General features: G+C 49.6%; 2 protein-coding genes across 3 annotated transcripts; both read left to right on the forward strand.

Annotated features, from left to right (window-relative positions):
- Window positions 1-2,304: 2,304 nt before the first annotated feature.
- Window positions 2,305-3,067, forward strand: LOC120665378 (protein NRT1/ PTR FAMILY 5.15-like). Its single transcript, XM_039944938.1, has 2 exons — window positions 2,305-2,724; window positions 2,794-3,067. Exons 1-2 carry the CDS (start codon window positions 2,514-2,516, stop codon window positions 3,045-3,047), a joined length of 465 nt encoding a protein of 154 aa, XP_039800872.1. The 5' UTR covers window positions 2,305-2,513; the 3' UTR covers window positions 3,048-3,067.
- Window positions 3,068-10,981: 7,914 nt separating this feature from the next.
- LOC120665375 (protein NRT1/ PTR FAMILY 5.10-like) lies at window positions 10,982-19,449 on the forward strand. Of its 2 annotated transcripts, XR_005671154.1 has the most exons (5): window positions 10,982-11,324; window positions 11,420-11,637; window positions 13,545-14,086; window positions 14,191-15,037; window positions 19,347-19,449. XR_005671154.1 is itself a non-coding variant. In XM_039944936.1 (4 exons), the coding sequence occupies exons 1-4, from the start codon at window positions 11,198-11,200 to the stop codon at window positions 14,981-14,983; spliced, it is 1,680 nt and encodes a 559-aa protein (XP_039800870.1). In that variant the 5' UTR covers window positions 10,982-11,197; the 3' UTR covers window positions 14,984-15,042. The 2 variants fall into 2 exon arrangements, 1 of the variants encoding a protein (XP_039800870.1); XM_039944936.1 differs by lacking the exon at window positions 19,347-19,449 and having other exon boundaries at window positions 14,191-15,042.
- Window positions 19,450-20,510: the final 1,061 nt, after the last annotated feature.

Below are 20,510 nucleotides of genomic sequence, written 5' to 3' on the forward strand. Positions count from 1 at the left end.
TGCAGTAGTTGCTTGCCCTCATTCCTGAGCTCTTTTGGAAGCAATGCGGACAGATTGGTCAGTGCCACATGATTCTCAATTCCAACTCTCAGGTCCATAGTGGTTTCTACTTTTATTAGATCGTTTATCCAAGGAGAGCGCTCTGCAATAATCCTAATCTTCTGGTGTAATTGGAGCGATCGTAATTCTACAACACATGGAGGAGAATGCCTCTCTATCAAAGCCTCAACTCATGCGTTAAGAGCTTTGCAAACAGCTCTATTTCAAATACAACATAATACTTTAGATTATATGAAAGGAAAGCCTCCCCTTAATGTTTCTCAGGGAATCAAAAGCAAGAAGTGTCTAAGGAGAAGCAAACTGCCAAGCTCTTGTGGTGACCACCTGAAAAAGGATGGATTAAAATTAATGTGGAAAGAAGTTATGTTGAAAGGACATGTCAAGCCTCTGCAGGTGTGATAATTCGGGATCACAATGCACATGTCCTTATCTTGCATGGAAGTACCTATTTCATTGCTCCTCTACAGAAGAAGCAGAGCGCTTTGCATGCAAGGAAGGCTTATTGTTGGCTCATCATTGGGGTAATGGTCCAGTGATTATGGAATCTGATTGCTCTAGTTGTCTTGCTGCTGCTCTTGGTAAGCAAGGAATTAATCGTTCAATTCATGCAAGTTTGGTATAAGATTTTAAAATAATCATGACAATGTTGCAGAATGTTTTTCTTGTCAAGGTTACTAGAGAGCAAAATAGAGTAGCACATGAATTGGCATAATTGGATAATTGGAGGCTCCTTTGAAGGCTTCACATGAAGCCACCTAGGATCCTAGGTGGACACTCTAAAAAAATAGAGAAATTCTAGAAATTCTCACAAAAATTAGAAACATGTAGCCATCAATCCAACAACTCTGATCATAATAGTCATTGGATCTGTTATCTTTATATAAATTACCCAAATCTGCCAGTATGAAAATAGACTAAAGTAACCCCCTAAACATGTATCTAAATTACCCATCTCTACCACTATTAAAAAAATCTAAAGTAACCCTTTAATTTTTGTGTAGATTACCCACCTATGATATTATAAAAAAAATACAAATAACGCCCTAAATTTGCATATAAATTATCCAGTTATGTTATATTAAAAATTAAAGTAACCCCTAAAATCTAAATTATATAATTATAAAAATTATTAAAATGCATCAATATAAATTCTAAATTAATATTTCTATCATTATTAGTATATTATTTATGTATTATTTATATAAAAATACTATCCATGGTTTGTGTCACCCTGTATTCATGTGTGATAGAAAAGATAAGAATAATAATTCATAAATAAAATAAATAGTTCAATTAGATAAATATATCAAACACATGGAGGTGTAATATAAAATAAAATCTATTACAACAAGCTGTAAGATATATTAATTCTGATTAGTCCGTGCGGGAGCACGGATTGATAGGCTAGTAGATCTAACAATAAAGATCTCGTATATTTATGTAAATTCCATCTAAAGTGATCACTCTCTTCTACTAAATTGATGTTGGTTATCTTAGCTACCAAATCAAACCATTCCAACCAAACACACGAAAGAATAGGATTGCATAATTCCATCCTATCCCATTCCAAGAACCGGAGGAGCTTTGACTTTTCAGGGGCGAGATTTTCTCTAGCCTGGTGCAACCGTCCCTGGTGTTCTTCGCCTGTGATGCCCTCACCTTTCTTTTGTGCACCGACGTCAAATCTCAAAGCAGCAATATTCAGTCAAAAGTTTACCAACTCAAAGTTTCAATTCGAACTCCATGCATGTTCGATGGTTGTGGTTGGGTGTTTTTGGAATCAGGACAGGTTCTACTGTTTAAAAGTTTCCAGCCCCAGCTTTTGAATTCTCTGCTCGATCGCGATGATGACTCCGCTGCGAGCAGTGGAAATCGATGGACTGCGGACGGTGGGCGGTGGCTCGCCGTCGCTGGTCTGGCTCCCGGCGGGGCAGAGACGAACGGTGGAGGAGAGGATCATGGATTCATAGGCCATGCACATGCCGCGTGACTTCTGCCTTGTTTTCTTACGGACAACCACGAGCCCGACGGGCCTGCCACGGATGCCACCACTTGTCTCGCACGTGGGGCGCGCGGTGCGGCATCCAGCGAGCACGCCGGTTTCCGACTCGGCGCAGTAACCCATTGCCATTTTTGCTAGTCGCGCCGCCGCCGCCGACGAGCCTGCTGATGCGTGACTGCGTCGTGGATGCGCATCAAGTTGTGGGAGAGCGGATGGACTTGTTTGACGGCGAGGCTCACCACCTGAATAAAAATAATAGCAACGCTCCCTTACTTATCTCTAGAGATCACGAACACGGCAAATCATCAAGTCAACTTGCGGCAGATAAAGAAGTGGACACGAGGGCATAAAAGGCTAGCTCATCCCCGGCGCGTCACCGGCTGTCCCCGATTCCATCTCCAGAGCCCACGGCTATATAACGCCCCCAACCGCAGCTCCGGCGGCGGCGACGATGCCTACCGGCTCCGGGGCTCAGACGTCGTCGTCGTCGTCGTCTGGTCCGACGACCTTGCTCGATCAGGAGCGGTCAGGAATAATGGCGGACGACGGTGGTGCCGGCGCGGCTGCAGAAGGTGGCTCCGTCGCGGAGGCGGTGGACCACCGCGGCCGCCCCGCCTCCCGCGCCTCCACCGGCGGCTGGAAGTCGGCTTCCTTCATCATAGGCAAGTCGCGTATCGAGTATTGGTTTCTTGGCGTGTGTTCCGGTGGGCTGATGAACGATGCGCGTGCAGCGGTGGAGATCGCGGAGCGCTTCTCCTTCTACGGCGTGTCGGCGAACCTGATCACCTACCTGACGGGGCCGCTGGGCGAGCGGGTCGCGGCGGCGGCGTCGGCCCTCAACGCCTGGAACGGCACGGCGCAGCTGCTGCCGCTGCTGGGCGGGACGCTCGCGGACGCGTGGCTGGGCCGGTACCGCACCATCGTGCTCGCCTCCCTCATCTACATCCTAGTAAGCGAAAAGCAGAATGCATTTCCACTTCTTTAGTTTGAAGATGAAGATTGCGTGTGTGTCTATATATATATATATATAGACACACACATATCTTTGCCCTTCTCTTGCACAATAGAAATTAGAAAACGAAAATAAAGTTCCCGATTGGTTGGCTTCTTCATGAAGCAGGTCTGGGATTCGTGGCAAAATTTTAACATAAAGAAGCAGAATTACACAACTACAGAACATGTATTTGATCCCCATATTTATTCCGGCCGTCGTTGGACCCGGGACTAATGGAGGTTTTTGTCTCGGGTCCAACAACTAGCCGGGCACGCGGGGAGTGTTGGTCCCGGTTGGTGGCTCCAACCGAGACAAAAAAAAAACACAACTCTTTAATCCCAGACTAAAGGATCTTTGGTCCCGGTTGGTGGTACCAATCCAGACCAAAGGGCTCTCTACGGATTAGTATAAAGAGAAGACATCACATAAATAGTCGCGTGCGTTGTGTAGGTGGGATGGTAAGAAAGCTGTACATGAGGCAAGAGGTCTGGATTCGGCATTTCCTCGATCCAATGTATTGCAGAAACTCAGTACAGAGACTAGTTTAATCCATCAGCCAAACGTGTACCTTTCATCAGTCACTACTACAAAAACGTTGATTTGTCCCGGTTGGGAAACCGCTGTTGTCCCGGTTTCCCAACCGGGAACGCCTGTCCGGGACAAAAGGGGTGCCCTTCATCAGTCAGTACAGAGACTAGTTTAATCCATCAGCCAAACATGAAAAGTGCAGCCAGCGCCCACGTGGCTGGCGCACCCTTTTGTCCCGGTTGGTAACACCAACCGGGACAAAAGGTGCAGCCAGCGCCCACGTGGCTGGCGCACGCTTTTGTCCCGGTTGGTGTTACCAACCGGGACAAAATGTCTCTTTTTTTTCATGTTTTTCTTTTCGCAATTCTTTTTCTATTTCAATTATACTTTTGCATTTCAATTAAACTTATGTATTGGAATTCAGTGTGTATGATCTCCACTAGTATATACACATATATATAGTTACTTATATAATATTTGTCCTAGATAGTTTTCATATATAAATTAATTCACTTATATATATATATGTATACACATATCTATACATGTGAATTCCTTTACATATGAAAATGTCTAGGACCAATATTATATAAATATATATATATATACACATATATATTATTGGAGTGCTTATATATATAATACATACATACACCATCATATTTGCATAGGTATATTCGTTCTTAATTACATAGTAGAATTCGCCTTTTGGAAATTTAATACATACATACATACTCATAAATAGAAATTTAATACATAGACACACATATATATTTACATAGTTATATTCGTTCTTAATTACATATATACGCGTATATTGTCATATTTACTGTGATTGTCAATATTAGATATTCCATCATAGTAGAATTCGCCTTTTGGATCGAGGACTTGCTCAACAATAAATCCGGAGAATTGTTCTTGAATCGCCATAATCTTTTCCTCCGGTATGAGTTTATCGCGCATCTCCCCGACCTATGGAAAAAGAGGATAATTAATTTCGACTAATTAAAATACGAGTTCAAATATTAACAAGTTTTTTTACTTACTTCCTCCTCCCAATCTGTCCAGCCCTTTGGAGGACCTACCAGACCATAGATGTTCTCGCATACATAGTATGCGCACAATACAGTGCCTGGTTTCTGCCTCATACACTTTAAGAGAGAAGAAATTATCAGGTATTTACATGAATATATAATAAAACTAATGAATCGTGCAACGAATCATTCAAGCGCGTACCGGAAAATCTATCTTGATCTTCAATTCCTTGTCAAATTTGCCTGGATGATTTTTAGCGAATTCTTTCCAAACCCTGTGCATGATTAGAACAATTATAGTCAAGTAACAAAGTGATTCAAATTATCGGTCATGGACGGAGTAGTGGTAGAATTACTTTTTCATCATGTTAAGAAGATTTTCGTATTGTTCTGGAGGTCTCCTCAATGAGTCCATAACCACGAGTAGGCTCTTCTCGGGAATTATGACAATTAGGACAAAGTGTTCACTGCAAGATTATACGGAGGCAGTTCTTGGTAGTTAAGGTTTAAACAATTCGATTATAGAATAGAAAGAGTTAGACGGAAGGAATCACTCACGCAAAGTTGTAAGGAAACAATATCATTTGCTTGTTGTGATGAACGCTTATGTACTTGAACAAGTTTTGGAATATGTCATCGGGATTGTCCCGTAGAAGCCTCCAATTACAAGTAATTGGGTCGATGAAGCCGAGGTGAGAGTATCCCTTTCTTCTGCAAGTATGTATCTCCATTCTACATGATACCGAATAAATCAAGAGATCAGTATGTTGAGATCATGCAAAACAATACGTAAGGAGAGTAAAATACTTACAGAACCCACAAGCCGACCATAGAGATGTCGAGGGCCTCCTGATGGAATAGTTGGTAAATTTCTTCCCAGTTTATCCATATAATGGCCTCCCCCCGTAACAAATCGTCATCTTTAATCTTTGCGCCCTGCATGAAGATGCAATCGGCCATCGCACGCATGTAGTGCTGGTGCAGCTTATACATTTGCGTTGGAAGCACAGACACTACTTCGGGGGGTACAAGAGTTTTACCGATCTCAAACGTCCATTTGACGACCACATCGGCCTTTGGAATATCTTCTCCCCCTGCAATCTGAGCAGCCGTTAGGTTTGATTCTTTCAAAAATGTAACAAAGTCTTGTTCTTGCGTCGTCTGTCCCACTACGAGAGGCTCTATTGATTGTTTCTTTTGGGCTCCGAGCTGTGGAACGTCGGACGACGACGACTTTGATTGTCTCTTCTTTTTCTCAGTAGTTTTGATAATTGTGCGTTCGTAGTCTGAAGGGAGGTCTCTCGGAATGAATTTTCTCTTATTTGCTTCGCACATTCCCTTAAAAAATTTCAAATCTATCGGATTTATGACTTTCTCGGGCTCCGGCTTCGGCTTCGGCTTGAAGTGCTCTTTAACTCTTTCTTGAGTTATCCGATCGCATTCTTCAAGGCTCATGTCCCAGGGTTTAATAGGAGCCTCCTTGGTTTTTTTCTTCTTTTCCTTCTTCTTTGGAGGCTCCCTAGCCGGTGCAGCTACCTTCTTTGCCGGCGGCCGTTTCTGCTTCTTTGCCGGCGGCGGAGGGGGTGACCATGGAGGCGACCCCTGTTCTCCGTGCTTCGTCCAACAAACATACTTTTTCATGAAACCATTTGCGAAAATGTGGCTGTGTAGGATTCTTGAAGATGAGTAATCCTTGTTATTGTTGCAATGAACACACGGGCAGCACATAAAACCATTCTGCTTGTTTGCCTCAGCCACAGACAAAAAATAATGCATGCCATCAATGAATTCTTTCGAACGTCAGTCAGCATTGTACATCCATTGCCGGTCCATCTGCATTTTAAATAAATCGATTTGAATTCTTTACACGTATCGAATAAATAAAATATATCAAACCTAAATTAAACTAAATGTAACATAACATGAATAATTAAAAGATATGCAATATCCATCATACATCTTGATTAATTAAAAGGAGTACTTAATCCATTACAGAACTTAACAAAGGAGTACTATACATGAAATTTAAAAATTCAGTCAACAACACATAGGTTTTCAACCGTCCTTGCGTTGGAACGCAGAATGTTCTAACGGATTTCTTGCTGGCGCAGAAGAAGATGGCGGAGCTGAAACCTCCGAGTTTGGTGGTGACGAACCGTAACGCCGCAATAAATCCTCAAGATCAAACGGAGGTTCCTCGCCCCTTGCCATGCATTCTCTATATTCTTTTTCCAAATAACGGAGCGCTGCCCTATGAAAAGCACTAGGTTTTTTGGACCGACGACCTACTCGAGTTGTGCCCTTCTCTCCAGAAGGACAACGATCACCCCCACTGGCGCCACTCCCTCCAGCTGCTGAAGCCATATTTTACTGAAAAATACCTTTATTTTCCACAAAATTATAAATTCTTACCATTACAAAGCAAAAATTATTTACTATTACAATTACAATGATCAGATTAATAACTCTTGCAAATAACAATGAAATTATATAAAAAAGACGAAATGTATCATTAATCCTCAAGAAATCTCTAATTAATTGAAAGAAATCTCTATAACTTCTAATTACTTTGACACCCTTCAGTTCCAGGAGTACACTCTTTTCAATATCCAGAAACCCTCTAGAAGAAAAATAAACCTTTATTTCTGAAAATGTATATGTCAGTAACCTCAACCCTGCGGTGATGACACTGCCTTTCGGGGGGACACGGTGCGGTACAAGGATGTCACCAATCGGCTAGTCGCAGCACCAACATTTACGATTAATAGGCACAGCACTTGGCACAGGCAGCATGCTCGTTGATATGCTCTCAGTACAACAACGGGCATGCTGACTGCGTCAAATGCTGTCTTCTTATCAATCGAAAGTGCTGGTGATGCGACCAACCGATTTGCGACGTCCTTATAGCGCATCGTGTATCCCTGAAAGGTAGTGCCATCACCGTTGGATGGAGATTAACGACGTATACTTGTTTCGAAAAAAAGATTTTTTTAGCTTCTAGATGGTTTCAATGTGAGCCTGATTAAATACATCACTAGAGTGTCAAAATAATCCATTCATAATACAAAAAATTCTATAATATACTCATTTCATTAATTCATTCATGAATAAAAAAATCAACTATCCACAATATGGTCATATATACAAGTACATCACATGAAGTATCTACACTCATTCTAAAAATTTCTACTATCCATATACTCATCTAAATCTAAAAGAAAATTACACCTACATATGCAATCTAGCTAGCTAAATGTCCAAGAAATGAGCTAGCTACACATTTTCTCTATTTCTAAAGTATGAAATGAGCTATACAAGCCAAGGAAGAAGAGAAAAACAAGCCCCAAACCTTTAGAGCAGATGGATGGATGGGGAATCAAAGATCTCCACAAATGTGGTGAAGAAATGAGCAAGAACTACTCTATCCCGAGCCAAGAACAGTAAGAAAATAAGTGAGCTGAATGGCTCGGGCGGGGGGAGGGAAGGGGATAAGGGGCGCAAGGCCTTTTGTCCCGGTTGGAGGCACCAACCGGGACAAAAGGGGGGACTTTTGTCCCGGTTGGTGTCTCCAACCGGGACAAAAAGCCCCCGTCCCCCGCTAGCCCGGCTAGCCGTTGGACCCGGGACAAAAGCCACCTATTGTCCCGGGCCCAAAGGCTGCCGGGACAAATGGCCAGGAACAAAGGCATGTTTTGTAGTAGTGAGTTCAATCAACCCTACTTCACCCAATTGGCCACCACCAAGCCAATTTTCTTCCCTTTGCTGGTAGTGTGTCGCTGAATTTCTGGAGAGAGGAAACAAGGAATATGGGGATCACATGCACAACCAGATTGTGATGACGAGGTCTCGATGAGTTGCTCAGGTGAGTTGAAAGTCGATGCGAATGAAAACTCCTTTTGTTTTGTTTTTATGCTACCGTCGACCTATGGCTGGGAAGAGAGACAAGACTTGTAAAAACACGAGCGAAGACAAATAGTAAGGCATAAGAGACACATAGACCTTCTTGTCCAATCAGACCGCGTTGCTTGCTTGTTGCACATCCATGCCATTGATAGATGTTAGACAGAGACCAGTGGAAATGTGGCATTTGTACTCTTAGGTCTTATCACTGGGAGAAACATATACACTTAGTTTTTGGAGTTTCCTACCACATATGCCTGCTAGGCTGCTATAGAAAGTTGTGCATCGATCCAGACACTTTATATATAGTGTATTCAATTTACGATGCGTTTACATTATTGTTGTAGTCCTTGCACTTTATCAACAATTTACCTATATTCTTAGAGTATGTTTTTGCAGCGACTCAAATTTCCTATATCAGAATTAAAAAAATGCTAGAACCATCCTAAAAATGTTTTGTGTAAATTGCAAAAAATGTCTACTTCAGAACATGAGAAAGCAAACAAAGCCACTATTTCACCTCCCTTTCAGTGCGTGATCACTCTTCTTCACATCGAATGCACGTCACAGCAACATCAGCAATACACTTATTCAGCATTCTTGATTTTTTGAAAAGTAGGATATTGATGAAATTACTACTATAGGTGTCTCAACTTGTTATATAGGTGGGCACGCCATCTACCGCTAAATAAATAGCTGCATCGGTGAGACATGTAGACGTCAAGCCTAGGACTTGATCCCTAATAAGATATAATAACCTCCCATGACCACCTAAGCAATCCATGGTTTTCATATATACTCAATACAGGCTCTTGTAAGGGATTAAGGCATTAAGCATTAAACATTAGGATGACTATACATCCTTGTTCAAGTCAATGCATTTAGTTTAGGGCAATCCTTAAGAGTCATGTCATTATGAATTTCAGGCTAAAGCAATTCAAACCTCCCTATTTGGTATCTATTCTTTGGCATGGTGCTTGATTTAACATTTCCTTTTCAAGCTTAAGCACCTAATTGTCTTTCTTTGGGCAAGTACATTGGAGCCGCCTAATAGGTGATCTCATACAATGACTCATCATCTTAAGCTCACTTAATAGCCAACCACTACAGACTACAATGCATTGTATTTGTATTGTTTCATAGTAGTGCCATATCCCTTAATTTGTGTAATGGAAAAAAGGAATATTATGATCCCATGACAATAACAAATCATACAATAATGAGGAAGTGGTCTCATAGTCCTTAATTTTAGCTTACGAGGCGGTTGCTTTGTGAAACAACCGCCTCATTCTATCTCCATCCTCTCACTCTCTCTCCTCCACATCATCAAAATCCCCAATATAGGTTTTGCGATCGCTCGGAGCGTCCTCTCACTCTCTCTCCTCCACATCATCAAAATCCCCAATATAGGTTTTGCGATCGCTCGGAGCGGTTGACGTGTGCTGCCCATGCATGTAGGTCCAGTAGGCCGCGAACGCTCTTCCGTTTCCACTTTTCATCTACTTTTTTTTTTGCTTCTTTTTTCTTGTCTTCAACTTTTTTGCTTCTTTAACTTTTTATCCTGAAATTTTGTGTCAAAATTTTTCTCCAAATTTTCTATCTTAGAATCTTTTGCCGGACTTTGTTGGCTCCTAAAATTTTGCTTGTGCAAAAATTTTGCACATGACTTTTCTTCCCAAAAATTATCGATCTTAAAATATTCTAGTCCAATTTTTACGAAATATTTTTGTTAAGAGTTTTTTCTTTCATTTTTTTTCTCTTTTAACTTTTCCTCTCTCAATTTTTTCTCAAAGCTTTGTTCAGAATTGTGCCACGATAGTTTGTTTCACTAAAGCTAGGGACAAGACGAGGTGACATGACGTGAGGGTATATGACTCTAGAAATAGTAGGACTGAACACATCAGCTCAACCTGCAAAGGAATTGGTCGGATGGAGCGTAGGGTGAGAATCGACTGTATGGAGCCCAATTTACGGACGACTGTAAATTAGTGCCCCCCTCAAAAATCCAACGTGAAACTACATGAGACAAGCTATGACACCATTGTCGTATAGCGATGCACTTGCCCTTTGAGTCATCCACGGTGAATATATAGATAGGGTATCGTATAATCGATGATATTAGTATTCTTTTCCCAAGTCAGTTGAAGAGCCGTCGTATCATCCCTTGGTGGAGAACCTGTCACAGAGAAAGAAACCATTTTTTTCTGAAACATAATAAAGGGGAAAGTAAAATAACGTCCATAGTCTCCATACAACGCTTACAAGAAGAAAAGGAAAGATTTTAAAGGGTAATAAGGAATTCACTCCATTCAGCCCATATACCCTCCAGACGGCCCACCAAAGGAACTGAACAACCGCGCTCCTGCTGCCGTGTCCTGTCCGATGTGGTGGGATCCACCATTCCAGTCTGGCCCGGTCGATTTGTCTGTGCCTCGGCGGACACCGGCCGGGGTGATATTTCGAGAGGCGTGTAACAGCAGAGCTACTACTCCACTGTCATTTCGCAAAAGCAAAGCCTCCGCCCGCCGCCGCCGCTGCCGAGCGCCAGGCCGTCCACGCGCCTGCGGCCTGCCGTTTCTCGGCTCCGAGCGCCAGGCCGCCAGAGCTTCTCCGGCCGTTACTCTTGGCCGATCGACGACCGCATAAATTAAAGCCCCGGCCCCCCCTCCTCCGGCGACGATGCCTTCCGGCACGGACCCGCTGCTCGCCCGCGCCGACGGCATGGCGGACGCGGCCGTCGACCACCGCGGTCGCCCCGCCGACCGCGGCTCCACCGGCGGCTGGAGGTCGGCGCTCTTCATCATAGGCAAGCGCTCGAGTCTCTCTCCCCCACCGAATCCCCAATTCCCCACCACAGTAGCGATCCTTTGGTAAAATGAATTTTGCTCGAGCTGCGCGCAGCGGTGGAGATCGCGGAGCGGTTCGCGTTCTACGGCGTATCGTCGAACCTGATCAGCTACCTGACCGGGCCGCTCGGGGAGGGCACCGCGGGGGCGGCGGCTGCCATCAACGCGTGGAACGGCGTGGCGCAGCTGCTGCCGCTGCTGGGCGGGGCCCTCGCCGACAAGTGGCTCGGCCGCTACCGCACCATCGTCATGGCCTCGCTCCTCTACGTCCTCGTAAGCAACCTGCAACCCTCGTCAGACGCCAAATCGGCGCACCGCTTTCTTTCGCTCTCTCGTCTCCTTGTTTAAAAATTGTTACAAATCCCCCCTGTTCGAGTAAGAAAAAGGAAGAAGTCCACTTTACTGCTCTGAACTTCTAAGAAATTTGAAAAACACTCCCGAACTAAAAAACCGGGTAAATTACTCCCTTAACTCTTCAAAATCGGACAAATTACCCCCTTAGCTGATTTTGACGATGGTTTTGGTGGTGGGCCCCACATGGCAGCCGGTGGGCCCTACATGTCAGTCTCTTTCTCTCTTTCTCTCTCCATCTCTCTGCCGGTCGCCGTCCACACCTTCCTTCGCCGGTCGCCGCCCACGCCTCCCTCCGCCGGTCGCCGCCCACGCCTCTCGTAGATCCACGCGATGCGAGCTCGCGCCGCCAGGAGAAGCTCCGCCGCCGCCTGGGGAGGAGCCACCACCGGCCCTCTGCAGCGGCGCCGCCCAGCCGCCATGAACTGCCGCGCGTCGACGCTGGGAGCGCAGGCTGCCGTGGGGCTCTGCGGGCGCGGGCACGCCCCGCTCCCCGGTGATGGCCATGGTGTGGGTGGCTATGGCGGACTGGCGGATGGCGCTCATCGGCGAACTGCAACTCCGGAGCTTGGGCGGTGGGGGTGAGGCAACGGAGAGGTTGACGGGGCCATGAGGAAGCTTCACGCCAAGGGAATCGACGTGGGGCCTCCCTGGCGGTGGCTGATTTTGGGTGGCGGTAGAGCTCGGCCGAGAGCAGAGCAAGGCAGCGTGGTGGCATTTGGGCGAGCTGGCGCGCGGCGAGCGGTGAGCGGGTGTGGTGGAGTAGGGCAAAGCCGGGTCGGGCACGGCGCGAGGTGGGGCGGCGAGCGTACCTGGCCACCGGCCTCGCGGCGGTGCTGCTCGTCGCTGCCGCCGCCGTTGTGGCGGCACTGGTGCTGGCGAGCAGGGGCCAGCAGCTGCGGTGGTGGCAACAGGGGTGGGCGGCAGCTACTCCCAAGGCGGCGAGCGGGCTGGCGACGGGAGTAGGCAGCCGCGGGTGGCAGGGCTGCTCCGACGGTGCCGGTGAAGAGGGAGACCAGAGAGATGGAGAGAGAAAGAGAGAGAAGAGACTGACATGTAGGGTCCACAGGCTGACATGTGGGATCCACCACCAAAACCACCGTCAAAACCAGCTAAGGGGTAATCTGTCCGGTTTTGAAGAGTTGAGGGGGGTAATTTACCGTTTTTTAGTTCGGGGGTGTTTTTAGACTTCTTGAGAAATTCAGAGGGGGTAAAGCGGACTTCTTCCTTAAAACAAAAGGGGGGGGGACCCTGCTGCCTGGATTGCGAGATCTCGGAACCTACAAGCCGCCTACGCTAGTGCATTGCATCTGAGCAGTGTCGTGACAAGTTGATCCTAAAATATCGCGACACTCACTGGAGGTAGTTGGCGTCGTCGCCTCACATCACATAGCAGCGCCTCGTGCTTGTCGTGACGTTAGGGGTAGCGCCATCGCTGATGGAATCATTGAAAACTGAGGAGACCATCAACCTTCCTCCTCCTTCAATAGAGTCTTAAGATTCTTTTCTTTTTAGTTGTGTTTTTTTTTGGAATGTTTTTAGTTGTGTTTTAGAGGATGGCGTTCACCTACATACTGTTTGACCGTTTCGTTGCCTCATGTGTCATGTCTGATCCCTAACTAAGCAACAAAGATTGTGGGCCGGGTTTCAAACAAGGAACAACTAAGAATTGCGGCACGCACTGATTCGGGTTGCAAACTTTTTCCAGCAGCAGGGATTGAACCGGGCCATGGCCCATGATATAATCTGTACAAATAGATTTGGGCTTTAGCTCTGCCATCATTCATTGACCCTGTTGTCGTTCTCACACACATGGAAAATGCATGCAGGGTCTCGGCATGCTGGCCTTCTCGACTTTGCTCTCCTCCGGCGGCCACCGCCAATGCACCACAACCGCCGGCGGGCAGGCCTGCGCACCGTCCACCCTCCAGGTGGCCTTCTTCTACGCCTCCCTCTACATCGTGGCCGTGGCGCAGGGCGGGCACAAGCCGTGCGTGCAGGCGTTCGGCGCCGACCAGTTCGACCAGAGCGACCCCAACGAGTCCGTCTCCCGGAGCTCCTTCTTCAACTGGTGGTACTTCGGCATGTGCGGCGGCACCGCCGTCACGCTCGTGCTCCTCAGCTACGTCCAGGACAACATCGGGTGGGGGCTCGGCTTCGGCATCCCCTGCGCCGTCATGGCCGCCGCGCTCGCCGTGTTCCTGCTCGGCACGCGGACGTACCGCTACTACGTAACCAGCGCCAAGGGGGCCCTGTTCTCTCGCGCCGCCGAGGCTTTTGCCGAGTGGCGGAGCAGGCGGAAGGCGGGGCCTCTGGAGCAGGAGGCTTCGCAAGAACGCGGTCGAGCTGCAGGAGAGGCGCCGGGGTTCAGGTACACTCTGTCACTGTATGCCGGCGGCATCTCACGATCTTACACAAGGTGTTTGACGGTTATAACATGACGTAATTGCTTCCCTTTCGTGTCGATTTTCGCAGTGCCGGTGTCGATGAGGAGGATCAGGCTGTCGTGAGCAATCCAGGCTTCGTGAAGGAGGCCAAGGCCGTCCTCCGTCTCTTCCCGATATGGGCAACGTGCCTGATCTACGCCGTAGCGTTCGCGCAGTCGTCGACGTTCTTCACGAAGCAGGCGGGGACCCTGGACCGGCGCATCGGCGATCGTTTCAAGGTGCCGCCGGCCGCGCTGCAGAGCTTCATCAGCATCACCATCGTGGTCTTCATCCCGATCTACGACCGCGTCGTCGTGCCGGTGTCGCGCCGGTACTCCGGCAAGCCGTCCGGGATCACCATGCTGCAGCGCATCGGTGTGGGGATGCTCCTCTCCCTCCTGTCCATGGTGATCGCGGCGCTCGTCGAGACGCACCGGCTCCGCGTCGCGCGGGACGCCGGCCTCGTCGACAAGCCCAACGTCCCGCTGCCGATGAGCCTTTGGTGGATGGTGCCGCAGTACGTGCTCTTCGGCGCCGCGGACGTGTTCACCATGGTCGGGCTGCAGGAGTTCTTCTACGACCAGGTGCCGGACAAGCTGCGCAGCCTCGGGCTCGCGCTCTACCTCAGTATCTTCGGCGTCGGGAGCTTCATCAGCAGCGCTCTCGTGTCGGTCATCGACAGGGTGACGACGGCCAGGGGCCAGAGCTGGTTCTCCAACAACCTGAACCGCGGCCACGTCGACTACTTCTACTGGCTGCTCGCGGCACTCAGCGCCGTCGAGCTCCTCGCCTATGTCTTCTTCGCGGTGATCTACAAGTACAAGAACAAAGGAGCCGTGTGAAAGGATTAGGAGGTGAATAAGTCTTCTACAAATTTTCTTGAGGAAATTAAAATCTACACTGTCGGTACCCCAGGACTGGGGTACCCCTTCTTGCTGTATCTAGGCAAGAGCCTTGTAGTTATCCTTGACTACGTCCAAACAGCCGGACCCCTGTGGTCCGGAGTCCTGATCTCTCGGCGACGGTTCCGGACCTGCCTCACGACTGGGAAAGGTCCAGGAACGACGCGTGTCCCGGAAGATGCGGGCAGCCCGAACAGCCGGGGCTCCGGACCTCCCGAGGGGTCCGGACCCCCGCGGAAGCCCCGGACCCCTTGTATGGTAACCGGACCACTCGCTAAGGGAAGAAGTCAACGCCCTGCCTCGGGGTGGTCCGGAGCGACACGTGTCTACAAGCACGACATTTCAAAGCCGCTTGGTCTCCATACTAAGCCTCACCCACCACTGCATTTATTGTGGTAGGTGGACACCCGCATTGATGCGGCGGAAGCCAAGACGATTCTTTGACCAGGAGGCACTATTGATCGCGTGTTACCAAGATAGTGGAGCCGCAGGCGCCGCCCACGCCGCGCCTGCCAAGTCTGCCATAATAGATGGATACGACGGCTCGGCTTCACCCATTATGACGCCTACATAATAGCCTCCACAGGCTACGCCGCAAGCTACGCTCCCCCAACGGACACCTTGGTGACGGGACAAGAGAAGACCACTGTAGCGCTAGCAGAGCGTATCGGGGGAAAGATCCGTAACCACTGTACCCATCTGAATACTCTGCGTAGTATGCTGCGCAGTCACGTTGAGCCCACCTGTCGGGGCCCCAACGTCCTATGTATCCACCCCCTTGGTCTATAAAAGGGGGCGCCCGCTAGAAGGAAGACTCAGGCTGGGGAGAACCAAGGCCCGGCAGAGGATAGACTCAAACTCAACAGAGATCAAAACTTCTCCCAGTGGACGTAGGGTATTACGCTCCGGCGGCCCGAACCACTCTAGATCGTGTGTTCTTGTGTCCCTATCTCAGAGCAAGATCAGCCCAATCGCCTAGTACCTCCCCGAGCAGTCCCTCTCTGGGAATAGGCGGGTGCGCTCCGCCACCCGGCTGTGGGTACCCTAGAAATCCCACGACATTTGGCGCCGTCCGTGGGGAGAAACAGGCGCTGGCTGGATCTTCAGGCTTCTGGGGCCGTGTTCATCCTCTGCAACGACGAACGAGAAGATGAAGAAAGGCATGGTGGCACCCACGCCGCATGCTGTGGCACTGGGGCGCCAGCGCCTTCGGTGCGACGGTGCACGGCAGCTGCGCCTGCTGTGCGTCGCCACTGCGACGCCTCAGAGCCGGCACGGTGGTGCGCGGGGGCGACCCCTGTCGCGTGCCGCCCCACGCCATCCCAGTGTCGGCTCAAGGTTTCCCCTCAAGCAACGGCCATCCTTCCTCTCCGACGGCATGACGTCGGCTCAAGGCTTTCTCTCAACATGGAGCCCGGAGCCGACGGCCATCCCGGAGGAAGTTGGGTGTGTCGTCCTGCCGTCGCCAGCACCGGAGATCCACCTCAGCGTAGCTCGGTGCTGCTGCAGACAAGGCCCCGCCGCCAGGCGCGGGGGCCCCTGGCGCTAGCACCAAGGACAAGCCGGCGAACGACCGCACCTCTCCGCGCTCCACGTCCGGTCCTTCTACTGCGCAAGGGCGTCTGGTTTCCATCGGCAGACGACGACGGCGGTAGGAGGGCCTCTCCCACTCAAAGCCAAAGAATTTGTCTCATGCTACCTAAGCATATGACAGCTCTTAGGCAAGGAGTGGCTCCCCGAGCTCCCGAGGTGATGCTGGATGATGCAGTTCAGGCACATCTAGGGCGCCTTCGCCTCCGACGACTATGAAGAATTCAGGAGTGGCCATACCACTTCCAACCGGAGAAGAACACGCTGTATAGCATGCAGCCATAGGTTACTCCTAAGAAAAGATTAAGAGAGTCCTCCTTTGTAATAACGTGGCGCCTATGTGTGTGTCCAGAGCGGTCAAGGTCTGACCTTGTAAACCCGTCCTCTGGCCCTATCACACAAACAGGCAAAAAGCGGTCCGGAGCGGTGGAGGTCCGACCTCGTAATCCCGACCTCTGATGTATACCGTGATAACCACACTAATAAAGGAGAGTTATTTTCTTAGTCTTGTCTCGCAACCACTCTAATTACATTCATTCGTTCTGATTGGCTATTTCTTGGTTAACCGTCTCTTCCCCCCAAACAGAGTCTTTTCTTTTGTTAGCGATCCAAGTTAAGTTGCCGGCTTGAAGTCAGGTGAGGACGCCCCTTCTAGCTGGAAGGCAGTCCGGACCCCTAAGGACCTGCTCTGGAGAAGTGGTACTCGTATCCTGGGGTAGAGGAGCTCCGCGTAGCTTAGCCTGGTAATGTACCCTAAGCTTACGTACTTCACTACCTTGTTACAAGTACTCTAGTATTCGAGACTGCTGTCTTTAGAGGTCCCGGGCTCCCTTCTAGTATAAGGCTTGGTTTCTTGCACCTTACTGTGAGGTCCGGTGACATTTTCCTTTGGTTCGTCAGCAATGACTCAAGTCCACTCCGGTGGCCCGCTCCGGCGGAGACCGCTCGCCACGGTCGACTCAAGTCCACTCCGGTGGCCCGCTCCGGCAGAGACCGCTCGCCACGGTCGACTCAAAGTCCACTCCGGTGGCCCGCTCCGGCGGAGACCGCTCGCCACGGTCGACTCAAGTCCACTCCGGTGGCCCGCTCCGGCGGAGACCGCTCGCCACGGTCGACTCAAGTCCACTCCGGTGGCCCGCTCCGGCGGAGACCGCTCGCCACGGTCGACTCAAAGTCCACTCCGGTGGCCCGCTCCGGCGGAGACCGCTCGCCACGGTCGACTCAAAGTCCACTCCGGTGGCCCGCTCCGGCGGAGACCGCTCGCCACGGTCGACTCAAGTCCACTCCGGTGGCCCGCTCCGGCGGAGACCGCTTGCCACGGTCGACTCAAAGTCCACTCCGGTGGCCCGCTCCGGCGGAGACCGCTCGCCACGATCGCCAAGAGCCAGGTCCAGGAGGTACTGTTGCTCCCTGAGCGGTCCGAGGTATGTGTAGCCGCTTAGCTTGGTTCCGTACCCTAAGCCTACACCTTCATCGCCCCGCGGAGAGCACTCTAGAGCTTGAACCTGGCAACCGGTGTACCGGCCTCAGGGGTCCGGAGCACCCGCTCTTCGTATGAGCACACCAGCGTAATCAGGTTACGTAGAAACACATCACGATAGTGGCCCCACCCGCGGGTTCGTACCTCTCCCGAGGTGGGCCCGGGGGCCACTGTCGGTACCCCAGGACTGGGGTACCCCTTCTTGCTGTATCTAGGCAAGAGCCTTGTAGTTATCCTTGACTACGTCCAAACAGCCGGACCCCTGTGGTCCGGAGTCCTGATCTCTCGGCGACGGTTCCGGACCTGCCTCACGACTGGGAAAGGTCCAGGAACGACGCGTGTCCCGGAAGAGGCGGGCAGCCCGAACAGCCGGGGCTCCGGACCTCCCGAGGGGTCCGGACCCCCGCGGAAGCCCCGGACCCCTTGTATGGTAACCGGACCACTCGCTAAGGGAAGAAGTCAACGCCCTGCCTCGGGGTGGTCCGGAGCGACACGTGTCTACAAGCACGACATTTCAAAGCCGCTTGGTCTCCATACTAAGCCTCACCCACCACTGCATTTATTGTGGTAGGTGGACACCCGCATTGATGCGGCGGAAGCCAAGACGATTCTTTGACCAGGAGGCACTATTGATCGCGTGTTACCAAGATAGTGGAGCCGCAGGCGCCGCCCACGCCGCGCCTGCCAAGTCTGCCATAATAGATGGATACGACGGCTCGGCTTCACCCATTATGACGCCTACATAATAGCCTCCACAGGCTACGCCGCAAGCTACGCTCCCCCAACGGACACCTTGGTGACGGGACAAGAGAAGACCACTGTAGCGCTAGCAGAGCGTATCGGGGGAAAGATCCGTAACCACTGTACCCATCTGAATACTCTGTGTAGTATGCTGCGCAGTCACGTTGGGCCCACCTGTCGGGGCCCCAACGTCCTATGTATCCGCCCCCTTGGTCTATAAAAGGGGGCGCCCGCTAGAAGGAAGACTCAGGCTGGGGAGAACCAAGGCCCGGCAGAGGATAGACTCAAACTCAACAGAGATCAAAACTTCTCCCAGTGGACGTAGGGTATTACGCTCCGGCGGCCCGAACCACTCTAGATCGTGTGTTCTTGTGTCCCTATCTCAGAGCAAGGTTAGCCCAATCGCCTAGTACCTCCCCGAGCAGTCCCTCTCTGGGAATAGGCGGGTGCGCTCCGCCACCCGGCTGTGGGTACCCTAGAAATCCCACGACATACACATAAATCTAATCATCCCATATACCTAAAAACTTTAGAAAGTGTGACTACTATAGTCGATCCCATCCCATATATCTAATCATCGTTCCAAGTTTTCCAATCCAGTTCCAACCCTATACTAACATGAAAATTATAGGAATTCGAATTTTGGAAAGTAAAGAGAGACTTAGAACGCCGATCATTTTCCTGAGGTATCGAAAAGTCGCCACTCTCTCATAGTTTTTGTTGGACCATCCGCGCAAGGGTGTTGCTCCCCCTAAGAACAACACTACCAAGGCATACAGGCCGATCACCAAGAGTAACAAACAAAAAACATCACTTGACCTGCACAAGACCAAGAGAAAGATGGATGCACACTTGCTACTCTCTAAGACTAATGAAGTTCTTAATCTTCAATTAAGAACTTTACAAATCCCTCTAGTGCTTCAACTGCACTTGACTTCTAAATGTGAGCGTGAATATTTTCTAGCACGAAGAGGAACTCCTTGGAGCTTACACACACACAAACACCTCTAAAGAACTCATCGTTGCCCCTTATGCTGCTCACATAGCATTGACCGACTGACTCTAGGCAAAAATTGCCCTCACCAACTCACGAGTTTTGCTCCGGTGGTCTCTTCCATGAAATTTACACGAATCTTAAAGCACTTGGAAAATTAATTTTATTTTTTGCCCGAGTGGGTTTAGTTTGGGGGCGGGGATCGAACTGCGCCGCCGCCACCACCTCAGTCTTGCACGAGAAAAATGGCGAGGAAGAACAGGAGTAGCGGACGGAGGGGGAAGTGACCTGGGTGTTGAACTTGGACCAGGCCTCATTAGGGCATGGGTAGGGCCGGACCCAAACTAAACTTACTCGGGAAAAAATAAAATAAAATTTCAAATGCTGTAAGATTTGTGCAAATTTCATGGAAGGGACCACCGGAGCAAAACTCCCGGCCTTGAACACTCGAGAGAGTGTCTACAACAAAAGAGGGATTGTACTCTTGAGTTACAAGAGTTCTTAGAGTTCTTAGACTCTAAACCTCAAATAAAAAATTTCACTATACAAGAGAAACTTAAGAACGAAGAAAGCTAGAGGGCTAAGCTTCAATCTTCTTCTTCGTTCCTCCTTCAACCTTGCAACGTCTTCACACAATACCACACCATCAAATCTATATCTAC

Source organism: Panicum virgatum, chromosome 3N (genome assembly GCF_016808335.1).
Source record: "Panicum virgatum strain AP13 chromosome 3N, P.virgatum_v5, whole genome shotgun sequence".
Lineage (NCBI taxonomy): Eukaryota > Viridiplantae > Streptophyta > Magnoliopsida > Poales > Poaceae > Panicum > Panicum virgatum.

Coding starts and splice junctions, on each gene's coding strand:
- LOC120665378 (XM_039944938.1), top strand. CDS start 2,514: ATGCCTACCGGCTCCGGGGCTCAGACGTCGTCGTCGTCGTCGTCTGGT. Junction 2,725..2,793: donor GTCGGCTTCCTTCATCATAG/GCAAGTCGCGTA, acceptor ATGCGCGTGCAG/CGGTGGAGATCGCGGAGCGC.
- LOC120665375 (XM_039944936.1), top strand. CDS start 11,198: ATGCCTTCCGGCACGGACCCGCTGCTCGCCCGCGCCGACGGCATGGCG. Junction 11,325..11,419: donor GTCGGCGCTCTTCATCATAG/GCAAGCGCTCGA, acceptor AGCTGCGCGCAG/CGGTGGAGATCGCGGAGCGG. Junction 14,087..14,190: donor GGAGAGGCGCCGGGGTTCAG/GTACACTCTGTC, acceptor CGATTTTCGCAG/TGCCGGTGTCGATGAGGAGG.